Raw genomic sequence first — 18,149 nt, 5'->3', positions numbered from 1 at the left:
ATTTATTTATGATTTGGGACTACAGGGCGGTACCTCGGGGGTGCCCTTGTTGATATTTCTTTATGGGTGCATTTGACTTTGGTTATTTTGGTGATTTCTTTTAAAGTTGTAAATTTCTGTTTTCTTTCCGCGAGGTATTATTTGTCCTTATTCTGTGAAGTTAAATTGTGACATACAACTTACTTGATTCATTTCCATTGTCATTTTTTTTATATTGCTAAACTTTTCACCATGTCTTTTATTATTCCAGTAGGGCCTGACCTGACCTCGTCACTACTCTACCGAGGTCTTCTTTTTGTGCAGATCCAGGTACTTCTTATGAGACCAGGCATTAGTGAATTAGCCGTATACGGGAGACTTCGAGGTATATCTGCCAGCGTCGGTAGACTCTGGAGTCCCCTTCTATCTTATTATGTTGTCTTCCTTATTTTCTTTAGACTCTGATGTATAGAGGCATTGAGGATAACCACAGTGAAATTCCACCCTTATACCCACATAATGTCAACAGTGGAATGCCGCCTTTATGTCCTCATAATAATTACTCAAATCACATAACGATTTACACGGAATATTATCATGACAACACAATACAATAATTCATATCACAATTTGCCCGTAGGCCACAACCAATTCTAAAGACACAACAAATTCACTTAAATTCACAGCAAGTAACTCAAGGCTCCACACAATGTACACAAAACCTAAAAAACAACAACAAAAGAGATGGAAAAATAACTCAGTATAGGACAACGACTTAATTAATCCAAAATCTTGATAATTATATTAATGCCTCAATTTAAACTTATTTAATTAATTATTTGCAGATGAAAAATTCATAATATAATTATTTTCAGGAAATATCAAATTAACAAACTCACGGAATTCACATAAAAATTCAAGTGACAATCACACCAAATTATCATATAAAAACAAATTTGACAAACAAGGATTGAGGCATGACAAATAGATGATTTAATAAATACCAACAATTATCAAATTTACTACATAAAAATGCCTAAGACTTTAACCCAATAAATTTTATACATATAAGCCTGAGTACGTACTCGTCACCTCGCGTACACGGAAATTATATTGTACATTTAACCCAACCAAACATAAAAAAATTGAAAAATATTTTCCTTCCTACCAAACACACCCTAAAAGTGCAAATTTTCCAAAAACCTCAATATAGACTTGTTATTCATTGCATTTTTCTAAAGTTACGAGCATTTAGTTTTTCCTCATTATTTGTTTTAAATATCTTTAGTTTAATTCAAACTACCAATTTTTACGACTTTCACCGCTAGATTTAGTTAGCTAGATCGAAGTAAAGTAGCATTACTTAATAGATAATTCTAGTGAGAACTATACTTAACACATTACTTTGTGCACCACGTATGATAAAAATGATTAATTGTATTACATATTTTACATCAATATAATAAATATATTATATATATTCCCATATTTTTATCACTAAATCATGCTAATTAATTAATACTTACTATATATTTTTACCTTAAATTATAGGAGTAATATAAGTATTAACTTATAATTTAATCATAATACTCTAACGAGAGTGGATAAATATATACTTATACTTGCGTGTCCCCTTTAACCCAACACTTATCCCCCACATGCCTACACGGCTCTCCATTTCAAATCTAAAATTTAAGAAGTTTTCTAATTTCAAAATCTTAGTTCAAAACCCACACCTGAAACTTTCCAGAGACTCTTCCTCTCCATATCTATCCCAATCTTCAACTCTTTAATCTAAAATGGAGAATCTCATAGCATTAGTGAACAGATTACAAAGAGCTTGCACGGCACTCGGAGATCACGGCGAAGAGAGTTCATTGCCCACTCTTTGGGATGCTTTGCCTTCTATCGCCGTTGTCGGTGGACAGGTTTCACAATATCTCTTAATTTCTATTTTCATATTCTGTTTCGTTTAATAAATCAGTTGCGGCGTTTTTCGTGTGAATCTGAAGCTGTTAGCTGGCAATTGGACGTTTTGAACGTATTAAGTATTTTAAATATTCGTTCGTGTTTAGTTAGCTTGAATTTGTTAGTTTGCGTGTTCATTGATGTCAGATCTGCGCTTTATTGTTTTGGTACTTTTAAGTTCCTATTTTCTGATTTTGTAGGTAACTCAATTTAATAAGCTCTGATTGATAATCTAGAATGAATGTTAAGTAATCTGCTATAACAGGTTAAATTTCACTGATGATGTAAAAAATTTATTATTGTCTGTGTATATCACTTAAATCCTTTCTATTTAAGTTTTATACACTGACAGTGTAAAGCATATTACACTATAAGTGCATGTAAGTAGAAGTTGTTTGTTCCATTACCTCCGTTTTTTCCCCTTTCGATAATTTGCTTGCTATATTTTACCTGAAAGTTTGTTGTGAGATAATATCGCCAGCTCTTGATTACTTGTGTCAGCTTGATCCGATGGCATTAGTCCTCAAATGATCATATACGTAGGTTTTACATTCACTAATTAAGAGTTTAAGTTTTATGCACCGACACTATAAAAAAAATATATAATAAAATTACGCAATCAGGTCATATAAAAGGTAGTTACAAGTTACTCTATTTAATAGCATTGATTGGTAATCTTTAATATATGGTATGTAACCTCTTTAGCAGGTTAAATTGCATTGCTGCTGATATTTATTTGACTTATAAATTATATTAGTGGCAGTGAAAAAGCATTTGAGAATTTGGTTTGACAGAAGAAGCATCATTATATGAAAAGTTGAAAAATCGAATAGTTTAACGAATTTGAGTTCCTGAAAGTTGTGAATTTTATATAGAAATAAAATTGTGTTAAACATTCTGGAATGTCTCAAAAGCGATTGAGAGGAAGCTGGCGGCGTATATATGCTATTTGAATTATTCACGATCAAGTTTTTTCTAGCTTTATTTGGTTAAAGACTTTGAGAATTTTGGTTCATGTTAGGCACATGTTAAGCGGCATTGTGGTACCACAGTCTGTTTATTGAAATGTAGAAGCTGAATGTAGTGTTGTTGTATGGCCCGTCATATTGATCAAGTTTTGTAAGCTGCTCGACATCAATACTATAAAGGTGCTGTTTCATAGCTCGATCCATTTCTGAGTGTGCGTATCCATGCAAATATTCTATAATTGTTGTGGAGAATGTATGTCTAGGTTTGAGAGTGAGTGATATGGTACCTTTAGGCTCAACTAGAACTTGGGTGCATGCTAATTAGTTTTCTCGTGCTGATGTCCATGACCTGTATCACGTATCATGTGTCTTCTCTGTGATAATCTATCTTATACTCTATGCTTAGTGTCTTCCAGTAACTATTGGTGCCGTAGACATGTAGGCTTATTTTACATTTAGTTTCTTAACCCCATCTTTTGGATGACTTGTAGAGTTCTGGGAAGTCTTCAGTGCTTGAGAGTGTTGTTGGAAAGGATTTTTTGCCTCGTGGATCGGGTAAATAATTCAATCAATTGGAATTTAGATGAAAAACATTAATAATATCGGATCACTCACATATCACATACAGGAATCGTCACCCGTCGCCCCCTTGTCCTACAGCTTCATCGGATAGATGAAGGTAGAGAATATGCAGAATTTGGACACCTTCCAAGGAAGAGGTTTACTGATTTTGGTGAGTCTGTGGACAAGCAATACTACTGTATTGTTTGCATCTTCTGCATGTAGCACCTATCAGTGTGTGTTCTGTTGTCATTGTCTTTTGGTACTTCATTAGTCAACTTTTTCCGTGACATTCTTTCACTTTGATCCATTAGTCTTATATGTCTCTTTCAGCTGCTGTCAGGAAGGAGATTGCTGATGAGACTGATCGAGAGACAGGCCGTAGCAAACAGATTTCTAGTGTGCCAATTTATCTCAGTATATATTCTCCTAATGGTACGGAGAGCTTTCCATTCTCTATCTGTGCGATTCAATTTCCTGTAATGGTGTATTTTTAAGTTCATTTGATGTTGTTGGTGATTCTTATTTTTTAACTTTTGTTTTTTGGACAAAGGTTGTTGTTGATGTAAATGGTTTAAGCAAGCATGACACTGAAACTTGTAGGATCAGGTTGAATTTGATTAGGAAAATGTTGACATCTATTTAACTGAAGTCTGGCGCTAAACGTTTCTCCCACAATTAATGCATTCAGGTGCTAGCAGCTGTTTGATAACTGTCTGGACAATTTCTTTTAAATCACATATAGTGGATAGTTTTCTGGTGAATTCATTGGTCGTGTATATTTTAGTATTGCTAATATTTCCTTTTCAGTTATTCATTCACTTGTCAAAATCTATTTAGTGTTGAAATCGGTGTTCTTGACAATTTTTTTCCTGTTAGGCTTAGACTTCTAATTTTACTTGCCTGAGTTGCAGCATTTTTGTAGCACCAAATCAATACATTGTATAATTACTCCAAAATGTCTGAGAAAACATTGTTTAATCATTCCATTCTAATTTGGGTGCGTTGCCTTGACATTTGCTACTTCATCTACTTATTTTGGATTTTATTCATGACAGTTGTGAACTTGACTCTGATTGATCTTCCTGGACTTACAAAAGTAGCAGTTGGTGAGTATATGTTTGTTTTTGGTTTATTTGGGTAGTTAATCACTTAATTTCATAAGAAAGTGTTGAATCCAATGGGTTCAACTGCAGCAAAATGTATATCGAGAATTCATAAAACAAGCCTGAACTTGTTTGAAGTGGTGCATAGCTTTTGTTTCCAAAACAAATACTGTTGCTGAATTGAAATCCTGTCCACTGAATTTATGTAGAGGGACAGTCTGACAGCATTGTGCAGGATATTGAAAACATGGTTCGGTCTTATATTGAGAAGGTCAGTTGTACTTGTCTTCTTTCCACAAGTAAATGTTTACAATGTATCATGTTAACATTTTGGAAAACAATAATACTGCAGTTCTCTAGTATTTCAGTTGTTTGCTATGCTTTTCTCTAATATATTGGGAAACATCTAAAATTGTTTTTTATCTCAATTTACTCTTCATACTTGTGAAAGTCATTATCTTCTGTTTACTTGGCATTGCAGCCAAATTGTATTATTCTTGCGGTTTCCCCTGCCAATCAAGATCTCGCAACATCGGACGCAATAAAGATTTCTCGTGAAGTAGACCCTAAAGGTCAGTGTTTGGGAATTTTTTCCTTGTCATGTTCCATCCCTCTAGCTCTAGATTGCCTCTATATGTGTTAATGGACGTGTTTTTTAATTGGTGGGAAGCAGTTGGATCTAGTTATTCTAGCTGGTTTAGTTAATTACTGATAGGCAAATTATACACTTGAACAAAAGCTGGTACGTGCATTATGAACCTGTAGTAAGTCGGGGATGTTTGATAGTGTGCTTCTGATCAAAATTTCCTTTCCTTCCACAGACTGATACCGTTTCTGCAACCCCACGAATCTCTTGTCCACTTATTCAAGTACTAGGTTCCAAATTGTAAGATCCTATCCTGAAGCTCCAAGCACTAATCCTAAGTAGTAGTCAGGAGTGTTCATATTTTGCAATTAACACCTGTGCTAGTTGTTCAATGCCGTCCGCAGCCTCCATTGGGATGATTTCTCACTTGTTTAGGATGATTTTCAGCCCTGAACTACTAGAGACCACTTCAGGACCTGTCTCAGGTAAGCTAACTGTTGTGCTGTTGTCTGCAAAAAGAGGGTGGGAGATCCTGATGTCATCATTCACTCCGACCCCTGCCTTAATGCCCTTCAAAAAATCTGTTGTGTCCTCTTTGTTCATCATCTTACTCAGTGCTTCCGTTACCAATATAAATAGCATAGGAATTAAAAGATCCCTCGTCTCAGGGTCTAGAGCTTTGAAAAAACCACATGGGCTTTAATTGACGAGAACCGACTACCTAGAAATGCAAAACTTTATCCACCTTCTTTTTGTTTCTCCAAAACCCATCTTTAGTATCACAAATCCAAGAAGTTCCAATTCACGTGGTCGTAGGCATTCTCTATATCCAACTAGCATTCTGGAAGCCACCACCTCATTTTCTACCAATGTTGCGTCTAGAATTTGTCTGCCCTCCAGAAATGCAAACAAATTCTAAGAGTGAGACATTGTATCATCAAGACCTTCTTTAATCTATTTGAGACCACCTTAGAACTGATCTTGTTGATGCTTCCTACTAGACTAATAGGTAATATTCCTTAATATTTGAGGCTCCCTCCTCCTTTTGGGTGATGCAATAAAAGATGCATTGAGGCTCTTCTCAAACTTTCCTAATTCCTGGAATGATGTAGTTGTCTACTTGTCTCCATGTTGTCTTCCTTCACAACACCCCAACATTGCTGGAAAAAGATTTGTGTGAAGTTCTCCAGTCGCGATGCTTTATCTCCTGCACAATTCTCCACTGTCTTCCTCACCTCCTTGCCTATTCTACTCAACGACCACTCTTTCATATTTTCTCCTATCTGGTTAAACTCGTATCCCTCCCAAATTTAGTCTCTATTCCTTCTCTTCTAAAACACACAACGGTCCGCCGTGACCTCTTCCTCATCTTCATAAATCATTCCCTCATTTTGCTTTCTTTCTCCTTTAGCTGTTGCCATTCTATAAAAGAACATTTTATTGGATCCTCCTCTTTCAACCAGAGGGCTCTAGTTATTTTGTTTTCAGCTAGTCTCCTGAGCTATTGCAACATTGCTACCTTCTCTTTTCTCATTTTGCTCCCTCGTTTAGCTTTCTTTCCCCCTTGTTTAGCTTTCTTTCCCCCTCCAACTTTCCTGGATCTCCCAATTCGTTCATGAACTCCCTCATCTTATCCTCCATCCTTCCAAGGACGTCCCTATTCCGCACCTTCTTGTTTTTACAGTATCTTCTTAGCCAAGCTAATATACTTTATCTAAAACAGAATTCTGAGGATATTCTACTTTATTTAAGAATGTAATTTTAACCCTAGGTTTATCGGCTATGAATCTAGGATTAACTCATACAATCTTTTTATCTTCTTTCATGTATTTCTTTCTACAGCAAATTGAAGTCTCTTATCCTACATCTGTTTGTGTTCGACTTGCCAATGCTCACACTCTTAAATGTGAAGAGGAGTTAAGAAACCTAATACAACATAGACCTTCTAAACAGCATGTGTCTCATATTTGTACTTATCTTGTTTGCGGTGTCAAAACTCTAATATTGGAAGCCCTAAAAGTTTTTCAAGTTTGTCCAGTGCATTTTTCCTTTTCTTTGTTGATAAGAAAAACCATCACCATTTTCTTACTTACTGAAAAAGAAAAAGAAAGAAAAAAGGAAAGAGAGAAAGACCATTCCTGTTTTCTTAATACCTGCCAAAACAAAGTCGTTCTAGTGAAGTCTAGTAAGACATGTATTTTTCTTTTAAGCTTGCACAGACTTTATTCAAGTTTTCATTACCTTTTACTTGTCATTTTGCGAATTTGTTCTTGTTGTGGATATGTCAATTCAGTTATCTTGCATAACTCAGAAAACTATTGGTTCTTGCACTCACTTATGGTCATTTTTAATTGAGCAAATAATGTAATTTAAGTTTTACGTAGGTTCAAGATCTAATTTGCTCTCTTCTGACTGTTCTCGTCTTTTCCTTGTGTGGTAATGTGGTAGCTCAATGTTAGTTTGATAATACAGTTCATTCTCGGACAAGATTATGTACACTCATATCAATAATAATGTCATCTTTTAACACTCCTTTGACTCAGTATCTGGCCACTTGTATCAGGAGAAAGAACATTTGGAGTTCTGACCAAGATTGATCTCATGGATAAGGGTACCAATGCTGTTGAGGTAAGCTTTTATTTGGTTAATAATAATTACTGCTATTTGATTCGTTGGAACAGGTATTATCACTCAAATGTAGCCTAATCGAGCATATATGATTATAGGCTCCTTATATATTTTGGTATCATTTAGATAAAGCTAGAGACGAGTTTCTTTAGTCCTTTTATCAACCCCTTTGGGTCTCAAATGTATGTCATAAGTTGGTTTTTTAGATGTTGTAGGGAACTTGTACATACATGTAGCTATTTTGCATCACGCCATTAATTGTGGCGGTGTCTGACTTGAGACGGAGTTTAAGAAAGAAAGACTTTTGGAGCTTGTAGTCTTAACTTTGTCGTGTCATTTATGTGGCTGTAAAAATATGTCATTAAAGGTAAAATGGGAAACCTAAAGTTAAATTGTTTGCACATATAGAAAGGTGTCCATTTATTTTAAATGGGCTGATAAGAAAATAATGCCACATAAAATGTAAAAGAGGGATTAGTTGCATTGGTATAGATGGTTTAATACTTTTGTATAATGAGAAATATCAAAGCTTACGTGATGAGATAAGGGACCTGTCCATTTAATCTGATTTTTGAGTTTTGATACATTTATTTGGGTAGTGTTTCATAACATTTTCTAGATTTTGGAGAACTTATCTCACTCGAGTTTAATTGGGTTAAGGGTGATCATGTTTTCTAATTCTAGCATGATGAAGTCCAAATATTTTGTTGTTTTCTGTTGTTGTAATAACTAAGTGAATAAATTTTCTCGTATTGGGTCAAGAGTTATTTGAACAGATCTTGTGATTATGCATTATGATACTATTTGAGTGTGCTTATTTTAAGAAAAGAAATTAATGCAATACCATGACATGATATTGAGGATGAATGTTTTGATTTTGCCGATCACTTTACTAGAGTATTTTTCTTTTAAGTCAAAGTATCATTCTAAATCATATTCTTGGATTTCCAGATCTTGGAAGGAAAAGCATTTAAGCTACAGTTTCCGTGGATTGGTGTTGTCAATCGTTCACAAGCTGATATAAACAAAAATGTGGATATGATTGCTGCTAGGCGTAGGGAGAGAGAGTACTTTTCTAGTACCCCTGAGTACAAGCATCTTGCTCACAGGATGGGTTCAGAACATCTTGGGAAAGTTCTGTCGAAAGTATGTTGTATTCTTGCTTATTGAATCTGTATTCCCGTTTTTGGTGCCCATGCAGAAGACTTTTTTAGTTTTTTATTAGAGCATTTTTCATCTAGTTTCACTTTTCTGTCTCCATAGAAATTCATCTTGATGCTCTAAATGAAGCCTTTAAGGACTTTATGCTTTTCCTGTTTGATGTAGTATTGTAGTATAGTTTATGCTGGACACTAAATGTTTTTCTTTGATTCTGGTTACATTTTAGCATTTGGAGACTGTTATCAAGTCTCGAATTCCAGGTCTTCAGTCTCTTATCAACAAAACTATAATTGAACTAGAAACTGAGTTGAGCAGTCTCGGAAAGCCCATTGCCACGGATGCGGGAGTAAGTACCCTATTTAAACCTATACCTTTATGTTGAATAGGTTACCGAATCCTATGAGGCGGTTTATTTTACTCTTCTAGATAGAGTTAATTGATTCTCTACATCTCTTCTACCTCCATTAGTTTGTAGAATACCAGTGCTTTTGTTGTTTTTATGAGTGTGAATCATATGTCATATCCTCGTTTTGCATGTTCTTTTGCAGGGAAAATTGTACATGATAATGGAAATCTGTCGTAGTTTTGATGGAAATTTCAAGGAACATCTTGATGGAGTGTAAGTGTTCCATGTTTATGTTTTGTTAACATATATGAGTACACTATACTTTTATGTGGTCTTAGCTTGTTTTTATGATGTTTGAATGGCACAGTCGACCAGGAGGAGATAAAATATATTACGTCTTTGATAATCAGCTCCCAGCTGCATTGAAAAGATTGCAATTTGACAAGCAACTTTCAATGGACAATGTAAGGAAGCTTATAACTGAAGCTGATGGATATCAACCGCATTTGATAGCTCCTGAACAAGGATATCGTCGTCTCATTGAATCTTCTGTAATCTCTATTAAGGGTCCTGCTGAAGCAGCTGTTGATGAGGTATGGATTTTCGCCCCCTGTTGTATGTGCCCTAAATATCTTATTAATAGTTGCACTTGTATAATGGTTTCAGCTAGCTTTATTATCTTTTCTGAGTGTGTTGGATGTCCCCTTTTCTTCAGCTATTGCTTCTTTGCCCTTTTTTGGGCATTCCCCTCTAGTATTAGAGAAACTTAAATTATTGAGAGTTGGAATGAGACAGATCCAAATGGAGCAAGCTGGATAATGAGGATTCATATAGCGGACCCAACTAGACTGAGATTGGGGTATTCCCCATCCTTTGTGTCTATGTCTGATCCTATCAGATTTTTTTTCCTCCCTGTCAACTTGACCTAGAAATCTGTTAATTTCCTATGAAATATGAAAAAGTTGTGAAAGAAATCTATATTTAATTTTGTAGATTCATTTCTTAAAATTTGATCAGCTAATCTGTCTATTCTGACTGTAGTTAGATGCTTTATTGTCTGAAGTATTTTCTGCTTAATATGGGAGGTTTTTCTTTGTTATTATGGGCAAAAATCTTGAACAGTTGAGCAAACAAATTACTGAGTACGAGATTATTTCCTTTGTGATGATTGCAGGTTCATGCTATACTGAAGGAACTGATTCACAAGGCAATTAGTGAGACTGTGGCAAGTTCCCTTCTTTTTCTAATTACTGTTCCGAGCTTATGATACATAAATTGCTGTGAACGTCTCATTATAATAATTATTTTGGTGTGTTAAAGGGTCCAACAACTGGATGTTATTCCCGCCAATATTGCTGTATTTGTAAATAATAATTCTGCAAAATAAGTTAACGTAATGAAACAATAATAATGAATTCGAGCCCACTGAATTCACAATGTTTCCTTAAGGAATTTAATCCCCTCCTAGTACCCAAGGTAATGGATTATTTCCTCCCAGGATAGAACGAATAACACACTGGTGTAGCGGTACTTCAAACCCCAGTGTTTCAGCGAACACAAAGTTCGGTAGCAAATTACACTTACAGTTGCTTTGTTTGAAGTTAAAAAATAATGCAGAACGAAGGAGTATATACTCAGAAAATCGTATGGAAATGCTGAGAGAAAGGAGTGCAATGTATAGCCAAATTTGTTGAGCGAATTGTATGTTGTGTGTTGAGTGTCTTTCTTCAACATCTGCTGCACATATATATAGCAGCAAAATGTTGAAGAAGACCAAACGTTCACCCTCCATGGTGGAGCAAGCATTACATGTTTGTGGAGCAAGCACTTCATGTTTGTGGAGCAAGCACTTCATGGTGGGAAGAGCATTAGGCGGCTGCCAAATGGTCAATATACGGATTGGAAAATATCCGTTACAAATGCGGATAATCTTACGTTAATATTTACTATTAACAAATAAATTTGGTCCAAAACATTAATCAATCAATCGATCATTTGACCAAATCCAAATCCAAATCCAAATCCAAAGCCGAAGCCGTAGCCGTAGCCGTAGCCGAAGCCGAGCCGAGCCGAGCGAGCGACGACGACGACGACGACGGCGCGAGACTTGCTTTCTTCTTAACTCTTTAAGAGCTACAAGAAGAGCAATTATATATATACCCACCAAAAATGTCTTCCTCTTCCAATATGGGACAATGTCTCATTGTCAAGAGGGGGAAACTTAAAATTTTACTCAAAATTTCATTTTCCCTCCATTTCTCATTCACCCTCATTTTAAGAATATTTCATCTTAAAAACAAAACCTCAACAATCCCCCACATGAATGGGGAATGGCTATATCACGGAAGTATGCATGAAAAAACTGTGTGATTTACAAGTAAGGATTAATCGCATCTGGATAAGTAGGGTTCCCTTTGAACTTTCCGTAGTAAACTTATGTCGGATATACTCGGTCAATCGGTAGATTTGATATCTTTGAACCGTCGATCTTTGGTGTATACCTAGACAACCATAAGTCACACAATCAACCCTTAACCGTCTTTGGTTCTCATTGTTGTGTTCGTTTCAGCCATGAACACCGCCTGGTTTCATAAGTGCGTAGAGAACTGGCCTTACAAAGTTCTCCTTGAAGCGGCTAACACTTCACACTTACATAGGTGATTGCTAAACGTGTCATCCTGTAGATACACTATTTGATATACCCCGTATCAAATTTAGAAATCATTAAAAAGCCTTAATGCTTTATCCTTGGTACTGAACATTGTCTCATCATGAGAACGGACTAAAATTTTATTTGACAATGTTGAACCGTCATTAATGACTTTGTTTGATCTCCTTGAACCTAGATCTTGGGATCTCCAGTCTTCTAGGTAGAGTTACCGCCACAATGACTTGTTCTCGGCCATAGTCCCATTCCCCTTGATGATTTCTCAACTATCTCTCTAGTTAGGCCTTTTGTAAGTGGATCCGACACATTATCACTTGACTTTACATAGTCAATCGTGATAATTCCTCTAGAGAGTAATTGCCTAACGGTTTTATGTCTTCGTCGTATATGACGAGATTTACCGTTATACATAACGCTCCCAGCCCTTCCAATTGCCGCTTGACTATCACAATGCATGCATATTGGTGCCAACGGTTTGGGCCAAAATGGAATGTCTTCCAAGAAATTCCGGAGCCATTCAGCTTCTTCACCGGCTTTATCTAAGGCTATGAATTCAGCCTCCATTGTAGAGCGGGCAATACATGTTTGTTTGGACGACTTCCAAGATACCGCTCCTCCACCAATAGTGAATGCATATCCACTCGTGGACTTAGAATCAGTTGAACCGGTGATCCAATTTGCATCACAGTATCCCTCAATCACCGCAGGGAAATTACTATAGTGCAATTCAAAGTTCTGGGTATGTTCTAAATATCCCAAAACTCGTTTCATTGCCATTCAATGAGATTGGCCTGGATTGCTCGTATATCGACTCAGTTTACTTATAGCACAAGCTATATCTGGTCGTGTACAATTCATGATATACATTAAGCATCCCAATACACGAGCATAATCCAATTGTGATATGCTTTGGCCTTTGTTCTTTGCTAATGCAAGATTCACGTCAATTGGAGTCTTTGCAACTTTAAAGCCCAAGTGCTTGAATTTTTCAAGTACTGTCTTAATATAATGAGATTGTGACAATGCCAGACCTTGAGGAGTCTTATGGATCTTAATTCCCAGAATTAAATCAGCAACTCCCAAGTCTTTCATATCAAACTTGCTATTGAGCATACGCTTAGTAGCATTTATGTTGGCAATGTCATTACTCATTATCAGCATATCATCCACATATAGGCAAACAATGACTATGTGATTTGGAACATTTTTAATGTACACACATTTATCACATTCATTTATCTTAAAACCATTTGACAACATTGTTTGGTCAAATTTCGCATGCCATTGTTTGGGTGCTTGTTTTAGTCCGTAAAGAGACTTAACAAGTCTACATACCTTCTTTTCTTTACCTGGAACCACAAACCCTTCAGGTTGTTCCATGTAAATTTCTTCCTCCAACTCTCCATTCAAGAAGGCAGTCTTAACATCCATTTGATGAATTTCAAGACCATACACTGCAGCTAATGCTACCAACATTCGTATGGACGTAATTCTTGTAACTGGAGAGTATGTATCAAAGTAGTCTAGACCTTCTCGTTGTCTATACCCTTTGACTACGAGCCTTGCCTTGAATTTATCAATAGTGCCATCATCTTTGATTTTTCTCTTAAAAATCCATTTAGAACCCAAAGGTTTATTTCCAGGAGGAAGATCAACCAATTCCCATGTATGGTTGTTCAATATGGATTCTATTTCACTATTGACTGCCTCTTTCCAAAACAATGATTCCGAAGAAGTCATAGCTTCTTTAAATGTTTGAGGCTCATTCTCCAATAAGAAAGTCACAAAATCTGGTCCAAATGAAGTAGACGTTCTTTGACGTTTACTACGTCTTGGATTCTCCTGATTACATGTACTTTCTTTTGTTTCTTCCCGAGGTCGTTTAGATCCTTCATCAAACGACTCATATTCCTTTTTATACGGATATATATTTTCAAAGAACTCAGCATTATTTGATTCTATAACCGTATTATTATGAATGTCGGGATTTTCTGATTTATGAACCAGAAATCGATATGCTTTACTATTTGTCGCATATCCTATGAAAACACAATCAACGATTTTCGGTCCTATCTTTACCCTTTTGGGTTTAGGAACTTGCACTTTTGCCAAACACCCCCACACTTTAAAGTAATTCAAGTTGGGCTTCCTTCCTTTCCATTTTTCATATGGAATGGATTGTGTTTTGCTATGGGGCAATCGATTTAATATTCGATTAGCCGTAAGAATGGCTTCCCCCCACAAGTTCTGTGGCAAACCAGAACTTATCAACAACGCATTCATCATCTCCTTTAATGTGCGATACTTTCTTTCTGCAATCCCATTAGATTGGGGCGTGTAAGGGGCTGTTGTTTGATGAATAATTCCATATTCTAAACATATTTCTTCAAAAGGAGATTTATATTCACCACCCCTATCACTTCTTATCATTTTTACTTTCTTGTTAAGTTGCGTTTCAATTTCATTTTTGTATTGCCTGAATGCGTCTATTGCTTCATCTTTACTATTCAGTAAGTAAACATAGCAATATCGAGTACCATCGTCAATAAAAGTTATGAAATACTTCTTTCCACCGCGAGATGGTATTGACTTCATGTCACAAATATCTGTGTGAATTAAGTCTAAAGGATTTGAATTCCTTTCAACTGACTTATAAGGATGTTTAACATACTTAGATTCCACACATGTTTGACATTTTGATTTTTCGCATTCAAACTTGGGCAGTACTTCCAAGTTAATCATTTTCCGCAAGGTTTTATAATTGACATGACCCAAACGTACATGCCATAAATCATTTGACTCAAGTAAGTAAGAAGAAGCTGAAATATTATTATTATTTTCCACAACCATTACATTTAGGTTGAAAAGGCCCTCGGTGAGGTAACCTTTTCCTACAAATATTTCATTCTTACTAATTACAACCTTGTTTGACACAAAAACGCACTTAAAACCGTGCTTAACAAGAAGTCCAGTAGAGACTAAATTCTTTCTCATTTCGGGAACATGAAGGACATTGTTCAAAGTCATGACCTTGCCAGAAGTCATTTTCAGAAATATCTTTCCATATCCTTCAACTTTTGCTGTTGAAGCATTTCCCATATAAACTGTCTCTCCGGGTTCAGCAAGAGCATAGGTAGCAAAAGCCTCTCTAACTGCACAAACATGGCGAGTGGCTCCTGAATCAAACCACCACAGTTTAGGATTTCCCACCAAGTTACATTCAGAAAGCATGGCACACAAGTTATCAACATCATCATGGTTTACTACCATGTTTGCTTGACCTCTTTTCTTGTCTTTCTTCGGAGCACGACACTCCGTAGACTTGTGTCCAGTTTTCCCACAGTTGTAGCAGTTTCCACTGAACCGCTTCTTGCTTGGGTTGTATTTCGGACCAGAAGCCTTCTTCCTCTTTTTGTTAGCTTCAACAATATTTGCTCCCATTATTGTTGAATTTCCACGGCCTCTCCTTTCCGCAGCTTTATTGTCCTCTTCGATTCTCAACCGAACAATGAGATCTTCAAGGGACATTTCCTTTCGTTTGTGTTTCAAATAATTTTTGAAGTCCTTCCACAACGGAGGCAACTTCTCAATCATTGCTGCTACTTGGAATGCTTCGTTGATGACAAGACCTTCACCAAGTAGATCATGAATAATCACTTGCAATTCCTGGACTTGGGTAATAACAGATTTGCTATCTACCATTTTGTAGTCCAAAAATTTTGCGGCAACGAATTTCTTCATCCCGGCATCTTCAGTTTTATATTTCTTTTCAAGCGCATTCCACAATTCTTTTGACGTCTCCACGCTACTGTATACATTATACAGATTATCATCCAGTCCGCTAAGAATATAATTCTTGCATAAAAAATCAGAATGCTTCCACGCTTCAATCACGAGAAAGCGTTCATTATCTGGAGTTTTATCTGGCAGATCAGGAACATCTTCCTTGATGAACTTCTGTAGACATAACGTAGTTAAGTAGAAGAACATCTTCTGCTGCCAGCGCTTGAAATCAATCTCGGAAAATTTTCCGGGTTTTTCTGCCGGTGCCAACGCCGGTGTTCGGCTTGTCGATGCGTTGGCAGTTACCATCGGCACAGCTTGGTTTTCGCTTTCAGTCATCATCTTTTTCAGAAAAGAATGACACAAACAAACGTTTAATACACGTTTTCAAACTGGAGTAAAAATCACGTAGATTTTAATATCCAACAAAACGCCACGAAGGCTTAACTCTCCAAAACGGGAGTACACAAACCACAAAGGTTTTAGTTTGCAGAATAATAAGAATAACACAAATACAAAAATTAATATTAAATTTCTTAAGATTGTTATTCCCGCCAATATTGCTGTATTTGTAAATAATAATTCTGCAAAATATAAGTTAACGTAATGAAACAATAATAAATTCGAGCCCACTGAATTCACAGTGTTTCCTTAAGGAGTTTAATCCCCTCCTAGTACCCAAGATAATGGATTATTTCCTCCCAGGATAGAACAAATAACACACTGGTGTAGCGGTACTTCAAACCCCAGTGTTTCAGCGAACACAAAGTTCGGTAGCAAATCACACTTACAGTTGTTTTGTTTGAAGTTAAAACAATGCAGAACGAAGGAGTAGAAACTCAAAAAATCGTATGAAAATGCTGAGAGGAAGGAGTGCAATGTATAGCCAAATCTGCTGAGCGAATTGTATGTCAAATTTGGTCCAAAAAATTAATCAATCAATCGATTGACCGAATCCGAAGCCGAGCGAGCGACGACGACGACGGCGCGAGACTTGCTTTCTTCTTAACTCTTTAAGAGCTACAAGAAGAGCAATTATATATATACCCACCAAAAATGTCTTCCTCTTCCAATATGGGACAATGTCTCATTGTCAAGAGGGGGAAACTTAAAATTTTACTCAAAATTTCATTTTCCCTCCATTTCCCATTCACCCTCATTTTAAGAATATTTCATTTTAAAAACAAAACCTCAACACTGGACGTGTGCTTTTATGTGCAGGAGCTAAAGCAGTATCCTTCCCTACGAGTAGAGGTCAGCAATGCAGCTGTTGAATCATTAGAAAGGATGAGGGATGAAAGCAAAAAAGCAACTCTTCAGCTGGTTGAAATGGAGTGTAGTTACCTGACAGTAGATTTCTTCCGGAAGCTTCCTCAAGATATGGAGAAGGGAGGGAATCCAACACATTCTATTTTTGACCGCTATAATGATTCCTATCTTCGAAGGATAGGTGAGTTGTGAATTAGCAATCTCCTCTTAATTCCTTGAAGTAAAATGCATATACATTTATTGGTAATTACTCGTAAAATAGTCCTGTAATGATCTTTTTCCGTTTAAACTTTTTGTGGGGTTATCGTCTAACTGCCTCATATGAACAGGGTCAAATGTCTTGTCTTATGTCAATATGGTTTGTGTTAGTTTGAGGAATTCTATTCCAAAGTCCGTTGTTTATTGTCAAGTACGAGAGGCCAAACGCAGCTTACTTGATCATTTCTTTGCTGAGTTAGGCAAGAAAGAGGTTAGAATCGGCCTCATTTAACTCGAGTAACAATGATATGACGTACATGGTTAGTAATGCTCACACCCACCCTCCTTTTTCTTTTTGCAGGGGAAACAGCTGGGTACTTTGTTGGATGAGGATCCAGCAATTATGAAGCGCCGCCTCTCTCTGGCGAAGAGACTTGAGTTGTACAGATCTGCTCAAGCTGAGATTGATTCAGTTGCATGGTCTAAATAAACACAACACAAGCTTCGATTTTTCATCACTTCTCGTTCACCACGATTGGCATGTAGGGATAGTTGGCCTGTGATTCTTTGCCTCGACATGTAATTCTTCTCGTAGTAGTAATTAGTAGTGATTACGTCAAGGCTGCTGCTTGTGTGGCTAGTCTTATTGACGGTACTAAAAGCCAAGTGCATCGACTTGATATTGGTAAGTAGATAGAGTAGTACTTCTTGCCTGTTTAGTAAAGAGTATATATTGAATGCGTACTTTGTCTTGCCTTCTCATACACAATGAAATTCAGCTTAATTGAAACATTAGCTAGTCTATATACTTACCGTTTAAAACATGTACAAGAAAGAAAAAGGTGCGAAAAAATGAAGTTGTTTTAGCGAAATGCAAGTGATGATTAGAAGAAAGATTTGGCCTTTTTTTGATTAACAGATGCAGATA

General features: G+C 36.4%; 1 protein-coding gene across 1 annotated transcript; it reads left to right on the top strand.

The window, feature by feature from the left end:
• The first annotated feature begins 1,643 nt into the window (after positions 1–1,643).
• On the top strand, positions 1,644–18,023 carry LOC107784735 (dynamin-related protein 5A-like). The gene is made up of 16 exons (XM_016605911.2): positions 1,644–1,907; positions 3,407–3,470; positions 3,544–3,648; positions 3,810–3,911; positions 4,535–4,585; positions 4,792–4,853; positions 5,064–5,154; positions 7,732–7,796; positions 8,748–8,942; positions 9,184–9,303; positions 9,506–9,576; positions 9,671–9,896; positions 10,478–10,528; positions 16,976–17,204; positions 17,353–17,492; positions 17,583–18,023. Exons 1-16 carry the CDS (start codon positions 1,779–1,781, stop codon positions 17,709–17,711), a joined length of 1,830 nt encoding a protein of 609 aa, XP_016461397.1. The 5' UTR covers positions 1,644–1,778; the 3' UTR covers positions 17,712–18,023.
• The last annotated feature ends 126 nt before the right edge of the window (positions 18,024–18,149 follow it).

The sequence above is a fragment of the Nicotiana tabacum genome, chromosome 13, assembly GCF_000715075.1.
Source record: "Nicotiana tabacum cultivar K326 chromosome 13, ASM71507v2, whole genome shotgun sequence".
Lineage (NCBI taxonomy): Eukaryota > Viridiplantae > Streptophyta > Magnoliopsida > Solanales > Solanaceae > Nicotiana > Nicotiana tabacum.
This window is presented reverse-complemented; position numbering and strand designations above follow the sequence as displayed.

Excerpts from the sequence above, each read along its gene's own strand:
- LOC107784735 (XM_016605911.2), top strand. The coding sequence starts at position 1,779 with ATGGAGAATCTCATAGCATTAGTGAACAGATTACAAAGAGCTTGCACG. Across the intron at positions 3,471-3,543 it reads TTTTTTGCCTCGTGGATCGG|GAATCGTCACCCGTCGCCCC; the intron begins GTAAATAATTCA and ends TATCACATACAG. Across the intron at positions 17,205-17,352 it reads TTCCTATCTTCGAAGGATAG|GGTCAAATGTCTTGTCTTAT; the intron begins GTGAGTTGTGAA and ends TCATATGAACAG.